The 20143-nt window shown below is 40.1% G+C and overlaps 1 protein-coding gene across 3 annotated transcripts in view; it reads right to left on the bottom strand.

Moving 5' to 3' along the window:
• WDSUB1 (WD repeat, sterile alpha motif and U-box domain containing 1) overlaps positions 1-20143 on the bottom strand; it is a 61462-nt gene that overhangs the window by 21855 nt on the left and 19464 nt on the right. For all 3 annotated transcript variants that reach the window (XM_030210233.1, XM_030210235.1, XM_030210234.1), the window contains exons 5-9: positions 16305-16398; positions 9402-9435; positions 1821-1861; positions 1621-1727; positions 953-1132 (exon numbers count right to left, since the gene is read on the bottom strand). In XM_030210233.1, coding sequence (XP_030066093.1) covers positions 953-1132; positions 1621-1727; positions 1821-1861; positions 9402-9435; positions 16305-16398 — 456 coding nt within the window. The remainder of the gene's footprint in view (positions 1-952; positions 1133-1620; positions 1728-1820; positions 1862-9401; positions 9436-16304; positions 16399-20143) is intronic.

Below are 20143 nucleotides of genomic sequence, written 5' to 3'. Positions count from 1 at the left end.
AGGAGAAAACGGAATCTAAAGCATTAAAAAAAAAAATCACTAAAGGGAACATATAATACTTTTTAAGTAACCATAAAACTGAGGGTTATTTGCCTATAAGTATCATTGTTTGAAAATAGTTCACAAATTTGCCGGCATTGAATTAAAGGGGGGAAAGAAAATCAAAAGTAATTGTCTGTATGCTCAGTCTAAGACCACAGGCGAGTTATTTTTGAGAGTTAAAGATACATGCCTTTTTATTTTCTGTGCATTTTGGACAAAGGCTCAATATAGGAAGCAGGGTTTAAACAAAAAGGGTTAATGTGGTTAGAGTAGCAGGTTAAGAACTCATGAAACTCAGGTTCAAATACTGCTGACAGGTAGAAAAAAAAACTTAGCACCTCATTTACTAATTGTTAAAACAATTTAACACACATTTACTTCAAGTCCCATTATTCTCAATTTAGGTAAGCACATAAAAATCACATTAACATGTGTTAATTAGTAAATGAGGCCCTTAGATTGTAAGCCCTCTTTGGGACTTGGAAATACCTATTATACCCAAATCTAAAATAGTTCATATACTTCTCTGCCTCAAACCCAATGGTTGTGCCACCTTAACTTTTTCTGTATCATTTTACATTAGCCTACAGTCTTGGTGTTACAAGAAGTTTTGCCACAAGTCAACATGCTTACCACATAAGCGGTAAAACCTTTCCAGCTTGCTTTCTTAAGAGATTAGGTAATTCCACAACAGAATACATTCTTAAGGTAAGTGAAAGGATGGTTAATCTGTTTCTCAAATAAATCACTTCCCTACTCAAAGGTATTTCAGATCCTGTCTATAGATCCATAAAATACTTGACTTTTTATCTTCATAAAATTAAAGATGGTAAGAAATCTTTCAAAATGTAAAGGCTGGGTATTAGGATTTAGAATGAAATATGATTCTCGAGTTTCTTTACATGCTTACCAATTTTTAGGTCATTTGCCAGACTCTCTTTAGTAAGATTCAGCAGTTCTTTGCCATCTATGTTATTCACCTTGAAAATATGAACAAGGTCAGTCAAACCCTCTGCGGAAAGCCAAGCTGAAACTTCATCCTCTGACCAGTCCTCTATATTAGACCTGGACCTGCTTTCCACTCTGTGTTCTTAAACACAAGAATAAAAAAGGCAATAAATTCCAAATAGCCAAGACTATCCACAGCTATTTATAAACAAATAAGTTTATACTTTCTTAAATGAGATACTTATATTAATGTAACTGCTATACTAGGGAACAGAAGCAGTAACAAGAAATATAACAGGAATACTGCTTTCTTGCAAATGTCACAAACTCCTGTCTCCACTCTCAACCTTGCTGCACCATTTGCCTGCTTCCTCTCTGGCCACATCCAAATCCAAACTAAAAACTCCTTTTTTAAGGTTGTTTCTACCTCTTGACCATTCTTTATAACACATTCTCCTAGAATCTCTTGATTGTCATATATGTTATATTTGTGGAGCAGGGACTATTTCTAATGTGTTTGTATGCCTGACAGTGTTTTAGAAATGTTTAGGAGGACAACACCAGGATGCACCAAACATTCAATATTTATATTTTGAATACACTTTGAAGTTTAGATTATAAAGCACCTACCTTTAACACATGTGCCGTGATCAAGCTGCCAGATGTTCACAGTTTTATCCATGGATCCACTCGCAAGTAGTGGAAGATTTGGTGGTAAGGCACAAGTTGTAACATATCTACAACAACAGGAATTGCCACAAATTCAATTCATACTGCATACTTTATAGAAAGATTTTTTGGAAATAAAACATGAACGTCTGTGCACATACCTGGTATGCTGAGATAAAATATGAAGAATATTCCCAGTTATCTGAATGGGGGAGGGGGGGAACAAACACACGTATTTGCTGCCATGAACAAAAAATAGCATGTAACATTATATTTTACAATTACTTCTTGACCAAATCTAAACATTTTTATTTAAGTTAAAAAAAGATTTTATATACCGCAATGCCTGAAAAACTTATTAAAAGTGGTTTACAACATAAAACAAACATCACATTTACAATCAAACCTCCCACCTTGGGACATAAAATTCATTAGCCCTAGTAAAACTTATTGCTGCTATAAGACAGTGGTTCTCAACCAGTGCGTTGCCAAGAGCTGAGAGGCGTGTCATCAAAAATGTGACACCAAGCCTTTGTTTTCCTTAACAACCATGTGTAACTGCGGGCTGGGGAGAATAGAGTAGGGATCAGGTACTGGAAATCTTTTCTGCTTCTCCATGACCCAAAATGACCACTGCTGCCACCAGCCCCAATTGGAAATTTTGCAAATCTAATCTTCTGCCAGCAGTCACCAACTTTCTTTGCATCATTTTCAGCAATAATTTATTAGGATTTATTTATCGCCTTTTTGAAGGAATTCACTCAAGGCTGTACAGTAAGAAAAGATCAAACATGAGAAATAGGCAATTACAGCAGTAAAAATATTCAAATAACAATACAAGGTATGGCATAGTATACCTCATACAATGTCAACACAATACATAATGGAACATTTTAATTGATAGTGAAGTTTAAAGCATAGATAGAACATATAGAAAGGTAAAAGAGTAAGAAAGTAAGGTGACTAATTTAAATCAAAGTTGCACATGAGGCCGGAGAGATGGTTAAATATTATCTCAGCTAGGGAAGGAGTGGATAAACATGTCCTGCTGAAGTATGTGCAGCCCGTGTCACTCCTTGTGTGTGTGAGTGACACTAACAAGTTAGTTACTTCTTCCATTAAAGGCCTGGTTGAAGAGCCAAGCTTTCACCTGCTTCCTGAAGTAGGGATAGTCCTGTGTTAAGCAGAGACATTCAGGAAGGAAATCCAGAGTGTGGGGTCTACTCCGGAGAAGGCTCGCTTGTGGGTATCACATCATGTAATGTCTTTTGGAGAGGGCATAGTTAGTGATAGTCCTTGAGAGGACCTTAGTATCCTTGGCGGTGTGTAGAAGATCATCCTATTCTTCAGGTACTCAGAGCCATTTCCTTTGAGGGCCTTGAAGATCAGACATAGAGTTTTAAATGTAGCCCTGTATTCTACTGCTAGCCAATGAAGTTTTTGTAAAAATGGTGTTACGTGGTCACGTCGCTTGCAACCTTCTATGAGCCTTGCTGTTGCGTTCTGAATCAACTGGAGCTGCTGCAGGCCCTTTGTAGTCAGACCATTGCATAGTGCACTGAAGTAATCAAGTCTTGATGTTATCATGGCAAGCACAACTGATAATGAATGATATATGAGGGATTTCTTTGTTCAACCATGACCAGTAGTGTCCAGTGTGTCACGGATGTAAACATGGTTTGTCAGGTGTGTCACAACGGAAGAAAGGTTAAGAACCATTGCACTAGACAGATTGTAAAATTCCAGAAGAACCCATAACTTAAATTGCTATCATCCTCTTTCATTATAATATCTTACAAATGATCTAAACTGGAAAAAAAATTAATTTCTTGCAAAACACTAACAAGTTAAGACTTCTCCTCACTGTAACTGTCTCTGAGAAAACGCTGGCACATCAAGTAAACATGCTTCACTTGATCGCAAGATTCTTGTAGGTCAATACCATTGCAGATGTTCTCTAAAATACTGAGGTTGTGCCATTCTTAAAACCTTAAAATGTCAAAACTGATATTTTAAAACTGTGTTCTTTCCCAAATAGGAACTCAATGTAATTGCAATAAGCTTCCTGAGCTTGAGTTTCTATTCTGCTCTATCCTTTAGGGATTAAATCTCGTCAACTGGTTGACTGGCAAACCTGCACAACGGAGACTGAAGTAGTCCAATGTCCAAAGGACTGTAAATAACGGATTAATACTTTCTCTAGCAATAAAAGTCACTAAAAATGTCAGTTGAATTTCCTGGTTAGAATCTGTTCTGATAGACTTGATTACTGCTTCCTGTAGACAAGTATTTGCTCTCCGATTTTAACAAGTGCACAGTGCTGGTGACCAGAGCTGGCCAAGGACAGCAGCAGCTCTGGTATTTTCCAAACATACAGTGAGACCAGATCAGGAGTCTCTTCTGGAGATTCCAACTATAACTAAGGTAAAAAGGTGAAATGTTTGGATTGAGAATGTTTGGTGGAATAGTTTACCTAAGGAAAACAAGGCAGGAGTCCTACAGGGAGGTATGCAGCTGAATTCTGTATTTTTGCCATTTTTTTGTGTTGAATTTTATAAATGTGATTTTATATAACCTGCTTTGAATGGGCTTTGTTTGTAATGCAGTATTTAAAATTTTAGTAAAAATAAAGCAACAGAAAAACAAGCTCCCCTCACTCTGCAAAGGGCAACAGCTGGAGGAAACATCTGATGGAGCCAAGGGCTCTGTGCTCCCTTCTCCCTCCCTCTCATTCTGATGCATATGCCTGCCCATACCCCTTCACAGGCCTGTTTTCCTGTCTCTCATTCCCTCCCCCTACCACATCCATGTCCTTCATAGTTTCATATCACCTTTCCAACCAATCCTACCTTTCTATATCTTGTCTCAAATACCCTATCCATCTAACACATCCTTACAAGGCCTTCATCACCATCTAGTCCTTCAGTCCCTCAGTTCCCACTCCCACTCTTCCTAAGCAGCCATTTAGTCACCAAGCCCTGGGTCTCTGTTCTTCCTCATCCTCCAAGTCCCCAGTTAGTCTCAATCCCAAAGGCCACTTTTCTGAGGAGCTTTTGTCATTCTTATTGTCCCGTCCACCCCACCCCCATAGTGAAGCTATTATATAAGGCTCATCCTTTATCTCTCTTGCCTCCCCCCATCCAGGCTAACCTCACCTCTCTCAAGCCACCCCATCTCTTTGCTTATTCTCTCTCACTTTCCCCTTATTTCTAATGTTTAGAAATTGTATACACCAACATTTCAAATACAAAACACAAACAAAAACCCAAAACATTTAAATACCGTATTCCCCTACTCTGTAGCCTCCTACCAGTTCCCTTTAATTTATTCTCTCATAACATAGAACATAAGAACATAAGTGTTGCCATACTGGGACAGACTGAAGATCCATCAAGCCAAGAAGACTGTTTCCAACAGTGACCAATCCAGATTACAAGTATCCGGCAAGATCCCAAAACAGTACAATACATTTTATGCTGCTTATCATAGAAATAAGCAGTGGATTTTCCCCGAAGTCAATCTTAATAATGATTTATGGACTTTTCTTTTAGGAAGTTAGCCAAACTTTTTTTAAACCCCACTAAGCTAACTGCTTTTATCATAGTCTCTGGCAACAAATTCCAGAGTTTAATTACACGTTGAGTATTTTCTCCAATTTGTTTTAAATTTACTACTTTGTAGTAGCTTCATTGTGTGCCCCCCCCCCCCCCCAGTCCTAGTATTTTTGGAAAGAGTAAACAAGTGATTCAAGTCTACCCGTTCCACTCCACGCATTATTTTATACACCTCTATCATATATCCCCTCAGCCATCTTTTCTCCAAGCTGAAGAGACCTAGCGGCTTTAGCTTTTCCTCATAGGGAAGTTGCCCTATCCCCTTTACCATTTTCGTCAGCCTTCTCTGTAGCTTTTCTCATTCCACTATAACTTTTTTGAGATGCAGTGACCAGAACTGCACACAGTATTCAAGCACATGTGCTCCCACTCAGACTTTGCAGAAAAAGGAAGAAGGGCTTCTCGCTGCAGAGGAGGTTATCTCCTCCTCTGCAGCAAGCAATGGTAATGATCTTGGTGACAGGATTTCACATTTCTCAGACAAGCAGGCAGCAGTGATCATGGCCACAGGGGAGATGCAGGATGTAGCATTTACAATCCAATGCTGGTGGCAGCAGTAGTCACAGTGGAAGCACATGTAGGTGTAGGATAAAGTGATGGTGACTGCTGGGAGGAGAAGGAAAGTAGGAACCGCAGACCTGCAATATTGCCAGTTCATAAGAACATAAGAATAGCCATACTGGCTAAGACCAATCCATCTATCCCAGTATCCTGCTTCCAAGAGTAGCCAATCTAAGTGTCATGAAACGCCTAGCCACCCACCTGGGGTTACCCCACGGCCACTTAAAGGGTCTATCCCCAGCACAGCTCAGGTCTGCCTGCACCTGCTGCTCATGCTCTACACTAGCACCCTCCTCCCACCGACTGGATAACAATTGCCTCTGGGCGAGTCTCCCGCTTTCAAATTATCCCCACACTCCCAGTGGTCCCACAGTTCCCAGAAAGCACTCGCAGACCCAAAACACAAACCAACAGGATTCTTTATCAGTCCAGAGAAGCAGAACGAACAAACAAATATGTCTATTCTCAGAACTTGGAACAGTGGACAAAAAATAAATGTGCAAATTGCAAACAGTAACAAGTAACTGAAAAATGAATCAATTAGAAAACTAACTAAACATTTTCATACTTCCTAGAAAGTACCTGGGGAGATCAGGACATATATAGCTGTTCACCAGTTATCAAATATAACTGTTTTTTTTTTTTTTTTACAGGGCTTCAGTAAAGAGCTCTCTCTCTCCTTCTCCTGGGCTGAAACTGAAGCAACAGCCAGCATCTGCTGGTAATTTAAAACTCCAGGCCAATCTGAGCCCAGAACAGTCAAGTTTCAAATAAAAACTGGTTACATCACTACAGGCACTTTCTATTATCTGTGTGCTGACTAAAAGAAAGAGGGGGTCTTTTACTAAAGTTTAACTCGAGTTATCTGCAGTAGGGCTCATTTTATTCCTATGGACCCTGCTGCAGATAACTCAAGCTAAGCATTAGTAAAAGACCCCCCAGAGAAGTCAGTCCTCTGTAACAGCTTTAAGCATAAACATGCACCATCTGTTGGCCAAATAGGAGAAATACACTTCAGAACATAATCAATGCAGGAAAATATCCAATACATTTACAGGCTTAAAACACACTGTTTCTTCACACCAGGTTACAAATACCTAGCAGAAATCCAATTAGTAGCAACATTCCATGCTACCAATCCTGGGGCAAGCTCTGGAACTCGCTGCTGGTGGATGTGGTAATAGCGGTTAGAGTATCTGGGTTTAAAAAAGGTTTAGACAAGTTCCTGGAGGAAAGGACTATATTTGGCTTCCAGAACCTCCCTCCCACATTTTCCTATGTCATTGGTACCCACATGTACCAAGATAGAAGGTTCCTCCCCAGCACTATCTAAAATCTTATCTAGGTGGTCAGGCTAAAGTAGAAAACAGGGAGTGTGTTGTTTTTTTTTTAAGTACTTGACTGCTTGTACACCGCTCTCTGGTCTACAGGCACATTCAGTTGTTAAGGAGAGCATGGGCTTACTGGTATGTGAAATGTTTTTTAAAACAAAAGGTTCAGGACTGCTGATGTATGCAAATGACCACAATATGAGAAATAAATCCCTAAATCTAGGAGCAGTCATGGAAGAGGCTGACTTGTACTTAGTGGCTAGGCATGGCACACGGAGAACCATGACTGGGATAGTTATACTGGGCTCCAGTCTAATCAGGAAGGAGAGGGTAAGAAGAGGTGAAGGAGAAACAATGCTATATATTAAAAATATCAAAAACAACATAACTGCATTGCTTATGAAGCAAGAAATGGCATTTTGGGTTAATCTGGAAAGAGGGACTGGAACATTGTAGTGATATGATATATGGTGATTACTGCAGGCAAAAGAAAGAGAAAGAATTAGGAGTCTACTGTGTCAGCTGTTTAACTCAGGAATTACTGCGATGTCAGTGGTTAACTGTTAGCTCTTTAACAAAGAAAATATCACTTTGGGGTGTGGAGTCGGAGGAGATTGTGCCCTAGAGTTAACACATTAACATGGTAAACACCACCTCAAGAGGTGCAGTTAACTGCACCATGCATTATCTGCCAGGCAATTAATGTAACAGTAACTTCCTAGCATTTCTGGGAGGGTTGCTTGGAAACACCCCAACAATTAAACACAGAGGTTTGACAGTTATTGCATCGTAACTACAAAAATTTGCCGTACTTTAGTAAAAAGGTGCTTTAACTGAAAACATTTATATGACTGCAATGAAAGAGGAAGCACTATTGCTAGATTATTTCAACCTTGTTAGGTGCTGGACATTCCAGTCACAGTGTCTTCTCATCTAGATGTAAAGAGAACCTGGATTCGCTGCAGGGAGTACTGTTCTCACAAATGATAACATGACCCATGAGGGACAGCATTACACTGGATCTGTTGCTTGTGAAGGGAAAAGTGTCTTTGACCTCATAGTGGTGAGCACCTGGGATCCAGTGATCAACCAATGGTGTGGTTCAGTACTAGAGCACATATGGAGATGGCTCTTTCAAAGCCAACTGTTCTAAACATCACAAGAACAAAGGGTTCCTTTTACAAAGGCACACTAGTGTTTTTAGCGCACACTAAAATAAGTGTGTGCTAAATGCTAGAGATACCCATATAGGTATCTATGGGCATCTCTAGCGTTTAGCACACACTAAATACGCTAGCACGCCTTTGTGGAAGTCCCTCTAACTTTATTAAAAAGGGGGAGTACCTCAAGGAGTCACTACATGGAGGGGGAAGATCTAGGCAAACTTTGTGTGGCTGTGACCCCATTTCAGTAGGAAAAGACAGGCACACAACCCCCAGCCCTATCCTGCTACTGGTACCACTGCTCATGGTTGATTGGAAAAACAAAAATGGTAGTGGTAAATGGTGTTCATGCTGACGAAAGTGACATTACTGGTGGTGTGGTATGTCTCAGGATCAGCCCTTGGTCCGATTTCTTTCCAAAATCTTTGTAAGCAATTTTGCAGAAAGTCTGTTAGCAAAATCTGCAACAGAGTAGATACCACAGAGGCTGCAGAAAACATGAAGAGGGATCTAGTGAGGCCTGAAGAATAGTCTAGCATTTAGCATCTAAAATTCAATACTAAAAATCAATCAATCAATCAATCAATCTGGGTCATGCATTTGGTCTACAAATGTTCAAGGGACCAATGCAGTATATGGAGTGAAGTTATTGTATGGGTATAAGAATTGTAGAATCTGGGGATGATCGTATCTCATGATCTTAAGGTAGGTCCACTGAGTCCCTCACACAGACTTGCCTGAAATGACCAGTGGTAGAATGGGAAAGAACATGTCACTGTGTCACATTGTAATCACACATTTTACAATTTTTTGAAGTAGTGGAACAAATAAAAGCTGACTTTTTAGCTGCTTGAACAATATGGCAAATGATCATTAATGTCATTTAGTTCATATTTTTCTATTAGGTTAACTTCCCTTTAATGTTTGAAGATGTTACATACAAATGTCATGTCACATGTAGCATTTGTATGTAACATCTTCAAACATTAAAGGGAAGTTAACCTAATAGAAAAATATGAACTAAATGATATAATTTACTTAAAACAATATATTTAGAATGAAATCTTATTTACCGTTTCATAGATTATCACAGATTTGTCTACAGACCTTCAAGAAAAGAGACAATAGTTATGATATAGAAAATAAATTTACAATAAATGATTTTGACAAAGTGTTTGCCAATTAAAAAAAAATTTTAAGCAATGATCCTCAAGTTGAAAATTCTAATGCCAGATAATTAAATGTGGCCCTTTTAAACTAGAGGCCGAATAAAACCAGGAGAAGAAATTTGGAGGCAGTTTTTCGATTTCAGCTGAAGCCGAAAACAAACTGAAAAGTCAGATTTGGTTGTGTGAACCTGAACTAGTGAGGCCCGCTGGAGACTGGCAGAGCTTGCAGTCTGTATCCCTCTACTAAATCCATGTATTTAAACCAGAATATAACTTTAAATAATGAAAGATCATATTTTACCCCCAAGAAAAATAGCCTCCACACACAAGGACCCACAGCTACTGAAAACTAGAAGCCACGGTGCTTTTACAGCAACTTTCTTTGCATCACACTCGGCATGACCATTGTAATTCCTAAGGAGCTCATCATTCCAAATTTACAGACAAATTCCAGCTAAAATTCTGTATAAAGACATTTGGAGCACTATATTCATCATATAAACTATTGTACAAGATCATTAATGCATTACTTGCAATACAAAAAAAAATAAAATAAAGAGTAGCCCCCACCCCAATTACCTAACAATCCCTGGTGATCTTGTGGTGTAGTCAGAACAGAGGCAATGCACCTGTCAAGGCAGAGCCAGAATAGGCAGGAGGTAACTGCCCAGCTACACCCCTAGACCACCAGGGATTGTAAGATAGGTCCACAGGGTGAGATCTGGGGAGGGAGAGAGAGAGTAAAATGGGACAATGCACACATTTTTGGCTTCCACCAAAAAAAAAAAGTACATGATCATTTTTGGTCAAAACCAGAAATATGGCTGAAAATTAAAGAACCATTCAGTCAAAACGAAAATGGATTATGGGCTGGTTTCAATGCCATAAACTAAAACTGAAATTCAGTCAGCCTCTATTTAAAACCAGAACTGAAGCTGCTAAAGACAGCAAAAAGAATACATGTGGACTCAACCCGCTGAATTCTGCTAAAGCAACATTGGGGGTGAAGCTATGGAGGGGGGTCCCTCCTTCATATACATTCTTAAGAAACGCTTCAGCTTCATAATTTTCTGCACCAAATTGTCATAGCTATAAACACAGAAAGTGAGGATAGTAAGGCAATAACCCATTAATTTGCTGATAATGGTACAATGTTACCAGCTCTTTACCCCATCTGCTCTCCCAAATGGTGAGTGGGATCACTGCTGGATCATTAGGTGCAAATAAATGTTTCTACTTTTCTATAAACAAAAAAACGAGCACAAAGGGCCTTTAAAAACAGAGGGAAAACAGTTCTTTCATTCAAAAAAACTTTTAATAGTAGAATTTGATTGGAGGAAGACCCGACACGGGCCGTGTTTAACCTGCGTATGGGGTCACACCAATGACTAAAAGGCTTCAACAGGGTGCGCGTGAGTCCTGCACTGCATGACATTCGGAGGAAAATTCTGGAAAACATCAGACGGTTTGTAATCAGTCTGTTGAAGCCTTTTAGTCATTGGTGTGACCCCTGACGCAGGTGCGGTAGCACCGAAACACAGCCCGTGTCGGGTCTTCCTCCAATCAAATTCTACTATTAAATGTTTTAATGAAAGAAAGAACTGTGTTCCCTCTGTTTTTAAAGGCCCTTTGTGCTCATTTTTTTGGTTGGACTTTTTCTGTACCTAATTCCCTCTCTTTGTTACATCATATCTACTTTTCTATAAAACATTTAGGGCCCTGTTTTTACCTAGAGACACCCATATATTCCTATAGGACACACTAAAAATGCTAGTGCACCTTAGTAAACAGGGCACTTCTTGCTTTGTTTACAAAATGAGACATTGTCTTTTGGGAAAATAAGGATAGCAAAAGCTAAATTTTAATGTAAAAGAAGAAATATTTTATTTAGAGCCCTGTTTACTAAGGTGCGCTAGCATTTTTAGCATGTGCTAAAAATTAGTATTCACTAAGTGTGTAAACACCCACAGGAATATTATGGGCATCTACACAGTTAGCACGAGCTAATGCTTGGCGTGCACTAAAAACGTTGGCGTGCCTCTAGCATGGCTTAGTAAACAGGGACCTTAGTGATTTGTTTTTGTACTCTTTTCTGTTATGGTAAGCATGATGTTCTGTTGCACTTAAAAAGTGTTAAAGATTTAAAAAAATAATTTAGCCTTTTTTGGGGGGATGAAAGTCTGCACTCAAAACTGTGCAAAAGAAGAGTAAGTATCTTATTGCTTTGACCTCTGAGGTGAGCCAAGGAATAGAATGGAAGCTGCAATCTTTTATACAGCTACCTTGGATCAACATGGCATATCTGAAGCTAAGTCTTGTTACATAAGCCTCGTTGGGATTAGGGTTTACAGATTTGTACCCTGGATCTATAAAATCTGTATACACAGTTTATCCTGTTTTTGAGGTTGAGAGGCTGCACTTATTTCTTTCCTACCCTATGCACCCATGCTCTTGTTTTCATATGCAGAGTGGTTCTGGGACCATAAATCTAAGTTCTTACAGGTTTGCACAAGTAAATGGTTCCTGCCTTCAAACTTCCCATCTATTAACTTGAATCTGAATCTTCAGAACTCATACTTTTACTCATGGTTCAAGTAGATGGTTTGGAATTGCAGAAAACTAAGCTAGATTAATGTTAGAAGATGTAGGTGTCAATCTGGACTATTTCAGGGTAGTATTACTCAAATTTCTTGTTAAAGACATAGCACTTACCCAATCCACTGGCTTTTCTTATATAAGTTTAAGAAACCTCATTCCTTCCTGCTTTACACAGTTAATGTTGCCATTTCCTCAATTATTCCTACCTAGAATCCAGTTTAATTTTCCCTGTCATGCCCCTCTATTAACTCAAAGCTTCTTGTTTCTATTCTTGTCTCTTATCCAATCGTCTTAACTAGACGGTTAGTATCCTGTGTGTTTCTGCACAGTGTTGTGTACATCTGGTTTATACTGTACAAACCATTATAACAGAGTAAGGGTGAACACTAATTAGTAGGTATTGCTTTATTTTGAAAAAGCACTGTTTATCTAAAGATCTATTAACTGGAAACTCAGTATTTGGAGGAAGGAATTATAGGGAAAAAACAAGGACCCCCAACAGTGATCCATTGTCTAGCAAAACCTACACTTTCTGAAAATTGGATGGCTTCACATGAAACCATTATTTAGGGAAATTCTCATCTGAAATTCTTTTATCTGAAAACTCAAATTATCTGGTATTGCCTGTATTTTACCCATTGCAGATAAACAAAGCTCTAGTGTACATTAATATGAAACTGGTTTAAATATAGAATGATGCATTTCTTCCTGTGATACATCTCCATAAGAACGGAATAGTGGCAGTAATGATTGGATTAATATTCTACATTTTATTCCTTGATCCTTTCAAAATAATGGATTTATATCTTTATAATGAGACATTTTGAATACATCAGTGTGGAAAAATGAAAAATGTTCAACTATATAATAGCTGAATATCTTCATTTTTCAAGAGGGAACTCATAAAAACTGGTTTCACTCATTACAAACCTTCCTATAAATGCAAATGATGTTGATTGGGTCCCTCCTTGACCTTTCACACCCTTCTTCATACATACACCAGAAGGTTTGGGGGGGAGGGGGAAGGGTGCAGGGCGTTAGGGGTGTCAAATTTCAGATAGTGCTATGTAGCTCCTCAGCTTCAGGCTGCGGTGGACTGGAAACACTAAACAATGGGTCTTAACTGAGAAGCAATGCTCACTGAGGAGACACTGGCAGCTTTAGTGTGCTCCAAAAGCAACAGTAGGAATAACATTTGAGTAGATAACCCTTATACAAAATACACACTGGAGATATAAAAGAGGCATAAGGCAGTATTAAGCTAACTCCAATTAGCTTTAATAGGGAGTTTCCACCAGGAGAGTCAGATCTAATATTCAAACATTGGGAGGCTAATGGCCCAGGTAGGGTTTATTCCTGGGGGAAATTCTGCATGAAAAAATTGAAAGTTCTGCAAAATTGTTCACACTATTCACCGTTTTCTTGTGCAGAATTCCCCCATTATAAGGGCTGGCATCTCCTCCTAGGCATGAAATACCCGCCCCACCACCATAGCAGTTCTCTAAGCACATTCCTACAGACCTCCATCCCATTCCCATAGCGCACAGACCCTCATCCACCTTTTCTAGCCACCCCAACTCACTCCAACCACCTTTATTCCAGCCCCTCTCCCTGCATAAACACACATAAGTCACCTTTTTCCAGCCCCCCACATGCCTCATCCACTTTTTTTTCTTCACAGTCCCCCCTCCCCATGCTTCAGGCCCCTCACTCCATCTATTTTTCTAGCCCCCCCCCCCCCCAACTCAGTCCATCCATCTTTATTCCAGCCCCTTCCCTGTTCACACACCAGTCAGAACGTAAGATAGGCACCGGTTCTGCAAAAATTTATAAATTTTTGGTTGCTAGATATAGGGAATGCCTGTACTGGTCTCTAACAAGAGCATACTTCTTCCCGAGACAGGTTTTCCATGCTGGGTGTATCCCATCTCTGCAATGTGCGGGCCTGTGGGACACTGGAGAATACATTATCTCATGAACTTTGGACATGCCCAATTATACAGAATTACTGGCACCAAGTGCTTTCGTATATAAACATACTTTTCCCCTTGCCCCCTCCAGTTTTTTGTTAGGGTTGGAACAATATAGAGGCTCCCTGTCAAAGGGCCATCGATATGTTCTCTACAAAGCATGTGTGGTGGGTGTGAAGTGTATCTTACAGACATGGTGTGGGAGAGATGCTCCTAATCAGTAGCATTGGCATAATGCAATTCAACTGTTATTAACCTGGGAAGCCTGCTCTGCTTGTCTCACAGCAAAGCGGAAGAAATGGTTTTGGATGGTTTGGGAGCCTTTTATACAAAACCTCTCTCCTCGCGCATACAGCCTACTTCTTAATACTTTGCCTTTATAACTTATTGTGGAGGTCCACTTTTTGCTTCTCCATCTCTATTTAACCACTTTCGCTCACCGTTAGGTGGGAGGGGGGGATGGACTACAGGGACTTGGGGAAGAGTTAGGGGGAAATTGTTAAGGAGACTTTTTCTTTTCTTCATTTGTGAGTAGGGGAGAGTCGGAAGCGACAGAACTCTCCTGGTCTTGGTATAACTGATTGGCTATATCTGGTAGAGTTCTCTTAGGAGATGGGGGTTGTTATCGATTGTGTTATCTTGGGAATGTGCATAGTGTGGGAAGGTGGGAGGGGAAGATGGGGGAAAACTGAGGAAAACTTGACGACGGGCTGTACGGTATTATACTATAATTTCTTGTTTGTGTACTCTCACATTGTTTTTCTTGATAATTGCTGTTACTAACTTGTCATCAATAAAAAAGTATTCAAACAAATTTTTTGGTTGACAAGAAATCTCACAAATCTTCTGTAAAACACTTATCTTTAAATCTGTTCTTCATGAAAAAATTAGTTATTTGCAAATAAGCAAAGTAATAACACTGGGGTAAAGTCTACTCATATATCTGCATTGGCTACCAGTACACTATCAAGTCTTTTTCAAGATTCTCTGTTGAACCCACAAGTCTTACTATGTGGATATAACTCTCTACCTCAACCATCTTGTATACTCCTTCAAGATCGTTAAGATTACTAAATTCAAATCACCTATTATTGTCCAGCCCCAAGTCAGCTCATTATGAATCAATTCAACAATCTGCTTTTTATTTCCTGGCCCCAAAACTTTGGAACAACCTCCATTCAGATATTTGCGGGATCATTTAAGAAATTCAAAAGTCTTGAAAATCCACATTTTCCATAAGGCTTTTTGGGTTTTGTTGGTGTGCCCAACTAGATAGTATGTTTGCCTGTATTTGCACTCAGTGGAATGCTGTTCTTTTGCAGTGTGTGCGATTAAACATTCCCTTCACTCTCTGGATTTCCTTTCCGATTTTTGTGTGTTTATTGTAAAGCACCTTGATCTGCTTGCCGGACTATGCAGTATATCGAGCTCAAAATTAATTGTAAACCATAACGTCCAAAAGCCATCATCTTATCAAAAAGCTGACCCACTTGTATAGGCTCCTTCATTGCCCAAAATGGAATGGTCCTGGGGTTAGACTGGTGGGGGGGGGGGGGTGGGGGAGTTGGGGGAATTGTGGATTAAAGACCAAAAGGATGTACTTAGATAACTGTAAATCTGGCTCCGAGTCCATACAATCTCAGATCTGAAGTACAAGGAATGCTGTAGATAACATAGCATCAGGAAGAGTTCTATAACGTGGCAATAAACACATCAAATGAGTTATACATCATACTACAGATGCTGGTGTGGGAAAGGGAGTACTTATTTCCACATGTGATGGATCTTGAAGAGAGGTCTGGGCATATTGGAATGAATGTCCGCGAGGGCGGGGCACGGAAGGAAGGAGAGGTCTGCCCTGCTGCTGCGAAGGTGAAAGGAGGCGTTTAAGGTTAGTTCCGGGAGTGACGGAGGGTGGGTGGAAGGGGGCCGGCGACCTTGGGTGGGGGGCGGCCCGGGGGGCGGCCTTGTCCGGCTCTCGGCGGCCCTGCTTTCAAACAAAAATTTGCTAGGTCTTACTTTCGGGGGAGGCCTTATATCTACTAATTCAGGAAAACCTCTACTAGGGCTTATTTTCGGGAGATGTCTTACTTTCGAGGAAACAGGGTATATATATAATATATTTATCTTTTTTTAAAAATATGTAACTTGCAGTTTCTTTGTTGACCTTAAAGTCTATGGTTCTAAATACAGTAGAAAGACAACTATGCTACAAATTAAATGAAATAACATTCCTTACCCCGAGACTAAAACTTGTCCATCATATGAGAATGCACAAGAGAGAACTGGGGCAGAGTGTCCACTTAATGTGCATTTAAATTTCATTTCAAAACCTACCAAGAATGATTAAAGAGAAAAGTCAAATGAGGAAAAAAATACAAAACCACAAAGGCTACAATTACTCATAGAATAAGAACGTAAGAGTTGTCCTACTAGATCATAACGAAGGTCCATCTAGTCGTATCCCATTTCTAACACTGGCCAATTCAAGTATTGCCCAAAATTGGAATGGCCCTGGGGTTAAACTGGTAGAGTCCCATACTACACTACACTTGGCTATTGCTTACAAAGCTTATCTATAAAACACAGTGATTTTTAGCCCAAATCTAAATATTGTATAAGTGATATAGCAATACGTATACATATTTAAGAAAAGCCCCTTATGTGTTCACACTTTTTCAAACATTCTGCGTTGCACACCAAACTCTATCGCATAAGCTCTGTGGGTATAGAGGCATCATGTGGCCAAAAGAAAAACTAGGGAAGCAATCAAAGCCCCACCAGAGACTTGAAGACTAAAATGAGAAAGATAAACAAAGGAATGCCAATTGCTTTGTGCAATGTGTGTGGTATGATAGCCAGGTCCTGCTTTTTTGCACTACAAGCTGCCTAATTTCCACACTCTGGCGCTCATGCTGTATCTAGGAAGGAGAGAGACATGTGTGATTGCACATGTGCTTATAAAGCATCTTCTGAACTTAAAAGCCACTGTTGCTGCAAGTTACTGAGAGCAGAGCCCATCTGCTAGTCTGGACTTGAGCACCAGCAATGATTTTTCTTCTCTGGCACACTTGACCAGATCTGAAGGCATACTAGCTAGGAAATATTACTATACAGAACTCAAAGGTCAGAAATATTTAGGGGAAAAAAAATGGATCTTGAGGGTAAAAAAAATATAAAATAAGGAAATCTTCCATGACTGGAGCAAAGGATCTCTTTCTCCATGACCCCAGACCCCAAGAACTAGCTGTGGTTCTTTCCCTTCAGAACAGAAACCACAAACTATTCAGGGACATCAAATACATGGATGTTATCAGAGAGAATACTGACAATGGTACTCAGCAACCAGAAACAATATCTGCTCATTAACTAAACATCAAAGCCCCTTTATTCTGTGAATTTACGTACTTTAAACATTTTTTTTCATTCTCTTTATAACTTTTACTAAAGTGCTTTAAGTTTTGCACGTACTGCATATTAAAAACAAAAATACGCTGTTTAAGTACAAAGTCTTTGAGGTAAATGCAGGGGTTATGCCCAGCATCTGCCGTGCATTTACCACACAGGGCAAAGAATTAGCATGTGGGCATAACGTTATATGCGGTGACAGATAGCACCTGCAATGCAATGCAGCCCCACTGAAAACTCCCAACTGGATCCCTCCCTGAGCACCTGCAATGCAATGCAGCCCCACTGAAAACTCCCAACTGGATCCCTCCCTGAATTGCCAAAGCCTGCTCTCAAAATCACAAACCTCACTCCAGGGCTGCCGAGAGGGGGGGGGGCCCCGAAGGGGGCCCGGCGACACTGCAGTCCGACCCGCCCTCCCTCCGTCGCGCCCAGCACTAACCTTAAATGCCTCCTTTCAGCACGTTCGCAGCAAGCAGCAGCAGGGCAGGCCACTCCTTCCTTCCGTGTCCCACCCTCGCCTGACGTAACGTCCGCGAGGGCGGGGCACGGAAGGAAGGAGAGGTCTGCCCTGCTGCTGCTTGCTGCAAACGTGCTGAAAAGAGGTGTTTAAGGTTAGTGCAGGGCCCGGCCCGGTAGCAGGTGGAGGGGGGGGCCGGCGACCTCGGGTGGGGGGGCATTCTGGTGGTATTACTGCTAAGAGATATCTCATGTGGAAGGATGCCTTTTACCAGTAACACCAAGAAACTACCAATATCATCATCAGTGACATTTTGGATCCTAGCAAAGTCCCAGGTAGAAGTGGAGTGCGCCACTCCCACCAGGGTCCACTGAAACCATCAATAGTTAACCCCAGTGTAAGTCCTTGGGGGGGGGGGGTGGAGGGGACTGGGGTTAATTCAGTTGCATTCTGAGGAAGAGTGAAATGTGCTGCTGTGGAACTTTTTTCACAGCAGTTGTGCTACTAGACAGCCAGTAGTACAGATGTCCATTCCACCTCCTCTTGAGATGGTGGTAAGTGTGGCTGTACTATCAGCAGTTGCAACACCTAGCACAGTACTGACCCACATGCTGTCACAGCTGACGCCTACCCACCCATAATACAAATAACAAAAGATGATATCCTTGCATAGTACTGATGTCATCAAAAATTAATATTAACAGGAGGAAAAAACCTCAAATTGTAAGGGAACACTCTATCGTTGATACCATCAACATTAAGGAGGTCCCTTCACTTATCATGGGTAAAAAACCTCCTTTATTGTCTCAAAGAAATTTTCATTTTTATATTGGCTCATGCTCTACTTGAGACAACCCTCTGTCTATTTCTGTAAATATAGTACGGAATGATGCACTTATCTTATTAAATCTGCAGTCAGCTCAAGACCCACCAAGGCCAGACTTTGGCCACAGTTTCAAATCCTTCCTCAGGGTCCGTGGTGTCTGACTGGCAAAATCTGTAAATAAAGTGCATCAAAATTACATCAGTTCACATTATTTCTCTAACTAGACTTCACAGATTCAAACTCAAAATCGGTTTAACTTACATAGTGCTTTCTTCACAGCTAGCTCACGCTTATTAGTCCATCAAAAATGGCTCCGATTTATATATGCCGACATCAGACGCCGACTTGATAAACCCCTCCTATCTCAGATGTTCGTCAAATGAAGTCATTTTATGGTTACGCGCCAATTCAAAAAAATTTATTCCATTCGATCTTGGTGTTCATACCAAATGGACATAATGTATGTAAACGAAAAATCCAACGTTGTTCTTGTCTCAACAAAAGAAGTTTCTTATCCCCTCCTCCAGTCTGCCATCTTAACTGTTGCAGTACAAAGCACCTTAAGCTCTCAAAAGAGTGTTCTTCCTTATTACAATGAGCTGCTAAAGGTGCCGTTGTTTTGTTGATGTTAATATCACTTTTATGTTCAATCAATTTCGTAGAAAGTCTTCTGGACGTTTGTCCAATATAAAGTTTATTGCAACTACAAATTATGCAGTAGACCACCCAATCAGACAAGCATGAAGTACTTTGTCGCAAACTATATTTTTTCTTAGACTGGGGATCTGTGAATTCCTTAATTTCAAGCATAATGTCACACATATTACATCCTCCATATTTTTTGTGACCAACTTGACTTTCTTGACTATATATCGGTTGTCTTAATGCTGAAGGGGCCAAAATTTCTTTTAAATTGCGGCCCCTCCTATAAGCCAGTCTTAATGTACTATTCTCAAACTCAGGTAAAGTCCGGATAACATGCCAATGGGATCTAATCGCTGCAGCGACTTTATTCACCATAGTGGAATGGCGTAGCACACAGGTCATGACATCTTGTTCCCCTTCATCAATGATCTTTTTAGGCTCCAGAAGATAATCACGATTATTGTATTTAGCTCTTCTATAAGCTGATTGTATCACTTTTTTAGGATATCCTCTTTCTTTCAATCTACTACTTAAATCTTTTGCCTTATTTTTATACTCTGATAAATCTGAACATATACGCCTATAGCGTAAAAATTGAGAAAAAGGTAAGCTGTCTTTCAATTTTTTAGGATGACAGCTGTCATAATATAATAAAGTGTTTCTGTTTCCTTTCGGAAAATGGTAGTGTAAAACCCTGTATCCACTTTATTAACCAAAACATCTAAAAATGACACCATGT

Source organism: Microcaecilia unicolor, chromosome 7, assembly GCF_901765095.1.
Source record: "Microcaecilia unicolor chromosome 7, aMicUni1.1, whole genome shotgun sequence".
NCBI classification, from domain to species: Eukaryota; Metazoa; Chordata; class Amphibia; order Gymnophiona; family Siphonopidae; genus Microcaecilia; species Microcaecilia unicolor.
Note: the sequence above shows the minus strand (reverse complement) of the source record. Positions and strands in the feature narration are given on the sequence as shown.